The sequence below is a fragment of the Cydia fagiglandana genome, chromosome 26 (assembly GCF_963556715.1).
Source record: "Cydia fagiglandana chromosome 26, ilCydFagi1.1, whole genome shotgun sequence".
NCBI lineage: Eukaryota > Metazoa > Arthropoda > Insecta > Lepidoptera > Tortricidae > Cydia > Cydia fagiglandana.
In genome coordinates this window covers 8,712,270-8,721,020 of record NC_085957.1, presented here as the reverse complement: position 1 = coordinate 8,721,020, position 8,751 = coordinate 8,712,270, and the positions used below count along the sequence as shown (strand labels likewise).

The 8,751-nt window shown below is 39.4% G+C and overlaps 1 protein-coding gene across 2 annotated transcripts; it reads right to left on the bottom strand.

Moving 5' to 3' along the window:
* Positions 1-571: 571 nt before the first annotated feature.
* On the bottom strand, positions 572-6,376 carry LOC134677401 (zinc finger protein ZFP2-like). 2 transcript variants are annotated; one of them, XM_063535856.1, is made up of 5 exons: positions 5,855-6,376; positions 4,683-4,895; positions 4,052-4,267; positions 2,092-2,193; positions 572-1,505 (listed from the first exon to the last, which is right to left on the bottom strand). In XM_063535856.1, exons 1-5 carry the CDS (start codon positions 6,150-6,152, stop codon positions 1,384-1,386), a joined length of 951 nt encoding a protein of 316 aa, XP_063391926.1. In that variant the 5' UTR covers positions 6,153-6,376; the 3' UTR covers positions 572-1,383. The 2 variants fall into 2 exon arrangements, with proteins under 2 accessions (XP_063391926.1, XP_063391925.1); XM_063535855.1 differs by having other exon boundaries at positions 1,057-1,505; positions 3,158-4,267.
* Positions 6,377-8,751: the final 2,375 nt, after the last annotated feature.

Genomic DNA, 8,751 nt, shown 5'->3' with positions numbered 1-8,751 from the left:
ACTCTAATAATTTTCTTAAAAAACTGCTTAAGTAACATCAATTTCAAGGATAGTGGATGTTGACAGTCTCATAATATGTGTATAAAAGGGGTTTTATGACATTTTTTCAAACATTTTAACAAGCCTACAAAAGTTTCGGTTTCGGTTTCGGTTTCGGCCGAAACTAGAGCCAAAGCCGAACATTCGGTTTCGGTTTCGGTTTCGGCAAAAAAACATGTTTCGGTCGGACACTAGTTATGATTGGTCATTACTTTAGTTTTCTCGAGATTCATTTCAAGGCCTGCTTTTTTGCTCGTTATTTCGAGTTCATTTATCATTGCATTTAGTTGAGTAGGGTTTTCGGAAAACAGCACTATATCATCTGCGAACCTTAAATTGCTTAGGTATCTGCCATTTAGGTAAATTCCTTTTCTAGACCAAGGCAGGTCTTTCATGATATTTTGTAGGACCGCTATAAATAGCTTTGGCGAGATTGGGTCGCCCTGTCGTACTCCCCGTTCTATGTTGATGCAGGGTCCCGTTTTCTCCAACCTGACTCTACTTTTGCTATTTGAGTAAATGTCTTTTAAAATGTTGATATATTTCCTGTTAATATCTTGTTCTCTCAAAGCCTCCCAGATGCTGTTATGTGAAATGCAGTCGAATGCTTTCTTATAATCTACAAATGCTATGTAGAGACATTTGCGATACTCTACATATTTTTCGATTACTTGTTCGACCGCTTGAATATGATCCATCGTGCTAAATCCTCTTCTAAAGCCGGCTTGTTCACACGGTTGGTGCATATCTATGACTGGAGATATTCTATGAAGTAAACAGGAAGCAAATAGCTTGTATAGACTTGGCATGAGACTTATAGGGCGATAGTTTCCTATATCTGATGGGTCTCCTTTCTTATAAAGCAATACAATCTCTGACTCGGTCCAGCTCCGGGGAACCTGTTCGGAGTCCAGTACTTTATTGAATAAAATAGTAAGTGGCGTTAATAGTAGAGCTTTAGCGTGTTTGAGGTGCTCATTCGAAATCCCATCCGGCCCCGACAATAGGTATGTGCATGTGATAAATAGGTAATGTGTTTGAGAGGAGGCCTGTGCCCAGCAGTGGGACGTATATAGGCTAAATTATTAATAGTATTAATATTTTTCCCACAAGAATCTTTCTGAGTGAAAACTTGCATTCAAATTCTCGTCTAAATCTCCAAAAACTTTCGAGGGTGTTCCTGTATTCAAAACTTCAACAATTTCGTTTTCTGTATCAACGTGTCCGGTTGCGAGGTTGAAAGCTCCCCGCGTACCTCATGAATCGATATCGAAATAGACTCAGATGATTAAACCGGTCTTGAAGTCAGCAAGTCCTATCCGAGCGCTTAATTTCTAAAAGCAGTCATTTAGCAAACTGCCCGTATGTTGGTGCCGCTGTCGTTCTCGGGGTCTCCGTGTCCGACTCGGCGAGGCCGCGCGCCTCGCTCTGCGCGCGCGAGCGCTCGTGGTCGCCGCTCGCGAGGCCTGAGAACAACACTAAGGTTAGCACTTGTGAGTACAATCAGAGGGGAGTCGAAATATTTTACAATTTTATTTTTGCACCGAAACATCATATAATATATTTATGTATAATTAAACTTGAGATATAATACGATAAGTATTAAAAGAAAAGGGGTTGGCAGTGGGTGAACCCTATTGGTGTGCAACTTAAGAAAAACAACGAAATATTAACTTCACTGAATATATTGATAAGTCGTTGATATGAACCACAGTTTTAACACACAACTATCAAACAATGGATCGCTACAATAAGTTGAAATTATTTATTTTAATATACATGGAAACAACATATCGATGCTTACTGTTCGGCATTTGTTTATGATTTATTTATAAATGAGATGATTTATGAAAGGGGAGAGAGAGAGAGCTGCCAGCATGCAAAACGCGAGTGACACATTATGAGCATACCAGTAATAGGTACCATATGTAAAAATTAATAATAAGTACCTACATTATAAAACATATTCGTCGATAACTCGTTTTGGAGTCCTCAAGTTTTGCATGTTTATGATTGAAAGGAGACAGTCCTTTGATAAACTATAACTCTAACCTGGAGGAGCGGCGCTGGGCCCCGGCGCCGGTGTGGCCTCGCGCCACGCGTAAGTGTGGTCGTGCTCGGATGGCGAGGCCCACAAGCAACTGGCCTCTGCACCTGCGAGAGTATCAGTACTTTAAAGCTAGTGATCAAGAAATGAAAACAACGTTGTTGAGGTTTACCCAAAGGGTAAAAACGGATCCCTATTACTAAGACTCCACTTTTCCGTCTGTCTGTATGTCTGTCACCAGGCTGTATCTCATGAACCGTGACTAGCTATCACGGTTGAAATTTTCACAGATGATGTGTTTCTGTGGCTATAATAAAAATACTAAAAAGTACGGAACCTTCGGTGGGCGAGTCCGACTCGCACTTGTCCAGTTTTCTTGGACAACTTGCAACCCAATTAGCATGATGGATATCAACATCATCATCTCCCTATAGTTCGTTTTTTTAGCATTAGAAATAAGGTAAACTCTGGTGGAAGCGCTGGTGGCCTAGCGGTGAGAGCGTGCGACTTGCAATCTGGAGGTCGCGGGTTCAAACCCCGGCTCGTACCAATGAGTTTTTCGGAACTTATGTAAGAAATATCATTTGATACTTACCAGTCGCTTTTCGGTGAAGGAAAACATCGTGAGGAAACCGGACTAGTCCCAATAAGGCCTAGTTTACCCTCTGGGTTGGAAGGTCAGATGGCAGTCGCTTTCGTAAAAACTAGTTGCCTACGTCAAATCATGGGATGGGATGGGATGGGGTGGGTCAACACAAGCGGACCCCAGGCTCTCATGAGCCGTGGCGAAATGCCGGGATAACGCGAGGAAGAAGAAGAAATAAGGTAAACAATCTTGATGTGTCTTTTAATTGAAAAACACGGTTTAAAAATAAGCCACGGCAAATATGAATTTAATACGATCATTTTTAATCTTCTGCTTTCATAAGTAATAGTTACTGATTTTTCAAAAGCGTTTTTCAATTAAAAGACATGTCAAGATCGCTTACCTTCTTTCTAATGCTAATAAAAACAAACTATAATATTAACAATATTAGGCATGCATAGAACGTAAGATTATTAGCTTCTTACCTTTATAAGGTCCTTCAAGGTCTGGTGAACAATTCTTTGTACTTGTAAGGTCACACTTGTGTATCTCATTTGTATATTTACTTTTATTTCCTAGGCCTTTCTTACAAAGACTATCAGAACTAAGTTTAGTGACCGGTTTGTCACATTTGTAACTATTACCTGTGTGTACTCGTTTATGACTTCGTAAATCACATGTGCGGGCACTAGCATAATCGCATTGGTCGCATTTGTAAGGTTTTTCACCAGTGTGTATCCTTACATGAATATGCAATGTACTTTTACGGGCACAAGCGTAACTACACTGCTCACACTTGTAAGGCTTTTCACCAGTGTGTTTTCGTTTATGGATTAGTAAATGACACTTTTGGGCACTAGCGTAACTACACTGGTCACATTTATAAGGTTTTTTACCAGTGTGCTTTGTTATATGCATCAGCAGACATCTCTTATAACTGGAGGCATAGCTGCACTGGTCACATTTGTAACTTTCACCAGTGTGTTTTCGTTTATGAATCCGTAAATTAATTTTGGCGCCAGTAGCATAATTACATTGTTCGCATTTGTAAGGCTTTTCACCAGTGTGTTTCCTCACATGGATTAGCAAGTCACGTTTGCGTCTGCCGGCATAGCTACATTGGCCACATTCATAAGGTTTTGTCGCAGTGTGTATCACTTTATGTATTTGCAAATTACCTATCCGGGCACTAGCATAACTACATTGTTCGCATTTGTATGGCTTTTCACCAGTGTGTTTCCTCACATGGATTCGCAAGTCACGTTTGCGTCTGCTAGCATAGCTACATTGGCCACATTCATAAGGTTTTATCGCAGTGTGTATCATTTTATGTTGTAGCAAAGTACTTTTCTGGGTACTAGCGTAACTACATTGCTCACATTTGTAAGGTTTTTCACCAGTGTGTTTCAATACATGGACTTGTAATCTATGTTTGCGTGTGCTAGCATAGCTACATTGGCCACAACTGTATGGCTTCTCATTAGAATGTTTCATCAAATGCCTAATTAAGCATTGTTTTCTAGCTATTTTATATTCACAGTGGGCACATTGGTAAGTTTCGGGTCTGCCGCTCGGTTTCTTCAGTGGAGTTTGTCCTGCAAACATAATGTTTTTTCTTACTAAAGTAAATACAGGAAGTATATAGGGTTGGTCTTGCTCACGTCTCATGTGTTATCCTATATAGTTAATATAAAATATCACGTGTTATATACATAGATCGGTATTTTCGCGGCAAAACAAAAGACAGTCGCAATCTTCCCAGAGTTATACTCTGTCAAGCAATTTCCGTCAGTAGAAAAGAGTGGCCAATTTAAAGTAAATTTGAATTTCTCGCCTTTTTCTTCTGACAAACTCGTTTGACCCGCTATAGATAATTTTTATTCTCAATGTCGCTAGTTGTGTGATAAGAAGAAAAAACGTTAGACTGAATTAAAAAAAATAATAAAAAAATTACATGACGTTTGCATAAAATTATAAAGAAACTACTTAATTTTCCCACACATCACTCACCACCATAGTTTCCTTTCAGATTCCTAACTGCCGCGTCTCTGTGTTCACTCCCTACATCAGCTTTACGAAATTGTCTGGAACTGTCCCGGTCCGTGCCCCGAGTGCCAGTGAGCAGCGTGTTCACAGCGAGGCGCTCCAGCCTCACACAACAGTCCCTCAAGAAGGGCCTCCCCGGGACAATCTTACATTGCTTCACTTCTATTGCTTTGGTAGCTGAAACAAAGATTTTAACAATTGTGTCTTTGAAGTACCTATACAAAAGAGTCCTTATGGTTCATCCGCAATAAGGACCTTTTTATCAGAATTTCTACCCCTCTCTGATAAAAAGCCACATTTATACATTAAAAATTGATAGATGAAGAAATGTAGGAGTGTAGGTGGAGAACAGCACAGAATAGGAAGGAATGGGAAAACTGGGGGAGGCCTTTTCCGCACACGCGGCATGCAAATGCAAATAAATTGAAAAACAATAAAAGTTAAAAACAAATAATTTAATAAATAAATGTAATAACAATGAAAGTGTAAAAAAAAAACAAAAACACATGAAATAAAGACTATTACTATTACTACTATTACTAGGTGAAGAAATGTATACATATTTATGACTTCATCCATTTAGAGCCCCCAACTGACCTGTCGGTGTTGGGTCTAGCTGGAAAAACCAGTAAGAGTGCGCCACTTTTAATCCAGAGGATGGGTTAAAATCTGGTGCTCATACCAATGTTTTCGGAACTTATGTACGAAATTATTGTTAGTCATAAAACTGAAACCATTAACTTTTCAGGATTTTCGTAAGGTTATTCTATAGATAGGTAAGGTTAGGCTAGGTTTGTTTTATGGCAATCCTAAATAGTTGCGCGTGTCTGAGAAGAGCCAATAGACTCACGAAAATTCAGACAAACAATATATTATGCATTAAAACTATTTGGGAACAATAGAGACCCATGTACGAAATATCATTTGATATTTGCCAGTCGCTTTTCGGTGCAGGAAAACATCGTGAGTGAACCGGGGTAATCCCAAGACCTAGTTTCCCCCTTGGGTTGGAAGGTCAGATGGCAGTCGCTTTCCCAAAAAGTAATGCTTACGTCAAATCATGGAATTAGTTGTCAAGCGCACTAGGCTCCCATGAGCCATGGCAAAATGCCGGGATAAGGCGAGGAAGAACTGACCTGTTGGTGCGTGGCGCACGCGGCGCTCCATTAGCACGGGGCCGAGCACGAGCTCATCTTTCACGGCGTGATCCGTGTACAGCGACTCGTCTTTCACACACACATCTGAGCACGAAGGTTCAGCTTTTATAGACACACCCTCGCACCTGGACTCGTCGTTTACACACACGTCATACAGCAAACGCTCAACTTTCACAGAGATTACCGCTGACGTGGGCTCATTTGTTGTACACACATCCCCACATGGCTCAGCCTTCACGCAGACTCTCTCTATGCCCTGTAAAGCTGACGACTCCATCGTCAACTAATGGTGTAATTAAAACGCAGAGGTTATATTTTCTTTGGGTGTAATGGTCAGCTATAAACACTTTTCGGTATGGACATTAACGTAAAAGTTAGGCATGTACGTTAAGTAGAGGTAGGATATTTATTAAGTTAGAAATGTAAGGATATTAATTCAAATCCGAAAAGTAAGAGCTAGTAGAAAAGTCATAGAAAAGTTCAATTTATTAATGTCAATGTAAATTTTTTGACATTTCGTGAAAGATGCGTGAAAGCAAGGGCGTGCGTTCAAATATCCATTTATGTTCCGCACAGTCGAAACGTTTTTTATTCTCCATTATGCCAATCAGCATGGTTAAACTTACTTAAACTTAAATTTAAAAAAAATACTATAGCCGGTCAAACTTTGTCAGTAGAAAAAGGCGCGATATTCAAATTTTCTATGGGAAAATGTACGCCTACATTTTTTGAATTCGCCGCTTTTTTCTACTGACGGAAATGGCTTGACAGACTAGGTACATATAGCCCCCTCCAGACTATGCGCGTGAATCGCGGGCGAAGCCGCGAACGCAAGTGTGGCGTCGATTTCGCAGATTGTTCACGCCTTCGAACCTTGTTCTCCGTTTTTTGTCGGTATTTCGGCCCGCGTCAAAGGAGACGCGAAGCGCGAACTTGCAAGACTCCACATTACACAATATTTTGGTTCCTCTGTGGCAAGATAAATATGAATTAAATTATGATTATATTATATTAAGCAGCTATATTTTGCGGTTTTACAATAAAACAAAATGGAAAAACAGCTAAATCACGTATGATGCTATAGATAACTAACAGTTAAACTCGATCAGCTGATGCTTTTCCGCCATATTTCCGCAAACCAAACTGCGAAATCGCCATGAAGTGTGCGAGTGTGGAGTCATACGTCAACTTCCTACACAACAACCTAATATGTAAAATATACACATAGATTAAATTACTAGATCTTTAAGACATATGTAATTTTACCCACACCCGCTAAGCGGACATAATTTGTAACAAAAAGATATACAATAAATATGTTTCTATTCTATTCTATTCTATTCTACGTCAACTTCGCGATATGTTCGCTCCGCGACGTCGCGCCGCGATTCACGCACATAGTCTCGAGAGGGCTTATGATATAATCTGGCAAACACAACTTGTCATCACCTCTCGCGTTATCCGGCATTTTTGTCACGGCTCATAGGAGCCTTGGATCCGCTTGACACCTAGGTAATAATCCCCAGAATTTAAAGCCTTAGAATTTTTAAACGTCTCCTCCGTTTTGCAGGTTATCGAGGTTATACCTATCAATGAACTTTAGATCACAAAATGGATGACGTTCGACAAAAGATAGTCAAGATAGTGGATTACTTTTTAATAAACCAAATTTAGTCACCCACTTTTGGGCAAAAGTCTGCCTTCACTAGGCATATTGTTGGTTTTTTCCCCGTCTTTATTTTAATATTGTGAGCCAAAGTTATGGAAGTGATTTACTTTTCATGCATAACTTCAAGTAGACTTTAATCAATATTCTTCGTACAAGTATTTGAAGTAAATGACGGAGACTACCACCTGTTCTATAACCCTACATTACAGCCCAGAGGAGATACATGCGCAAACAATAGTAAAGAAAGAGTTGTAAGTAAGTAATTCTCCATAAATCAGTTTTGTTACCACAACTTACGAACTTTCGTAAGTTGTGGTAAGTAAACTGAGTGAACTAAAGTTGGTCAAGCAGATCTTGTCAGTAGAAAAAGCCGGGAAATTTGAAAAACGTACGCGCGAAGGGATATAGTCTCATAGAAAATTTGAATTTCCCGCCTTTTTCTACTGACATGATTTGCTTAACCATAAAAGTGACATTCCATTTCCAACTGCAGCTGCAATACTGTTCATTTTACTATGGAAACGCGTCGCTGTCATTGTCAATTTCCATAGAAAATGAACAGTATTGCAGCTGCAGTTGGAAATGGAATGTCACTTTAAGTGTGAACAGGACGCGAGTTATTTCGTAGCCGACATCTAGCGTAAAGTAGCGGAATTTATCAGAAGGTACGATGAACGAAATGTGACTCCATGGTTTTTTAAATACATAACCCCACCTACATGCAATTGTGTATACCGGGTGTGGCCAAATGACAAATAACAATAAATGACATGAGCAAATAATTAAAACATAGATTGTACTCCTCAAACGGTGACACTTTTGTCCAACAACTTTTAAAAATTGTGAAGTATTTAGACTCTTTATTTTTCATACAAAATAAATATTATATTCAATGGACGCCATCGCCACGCCATATCATTGTGATTGACGTTGCTTGTCAAGCCTTAAACATAACAAATTCGCAATACATTGCGTCTTTGAATAACCTTTAAAGTGTATTAAAAATCAAACTACAAGTTATTTTCAAAAGTCGCTGAACAAATGTTGATCAGTATGAGGAGTACAGCCTACAGTTAAATTTTTTGCTCATATTACAGGCCACACCCGGTATAATAACTAGATTATAAATTAATACATTCAATTACCTATAGTGTTATTTGGTTTCATGTTTTGGTAGGAAAGGTTCGACTGAGTATGGTAACCAGTG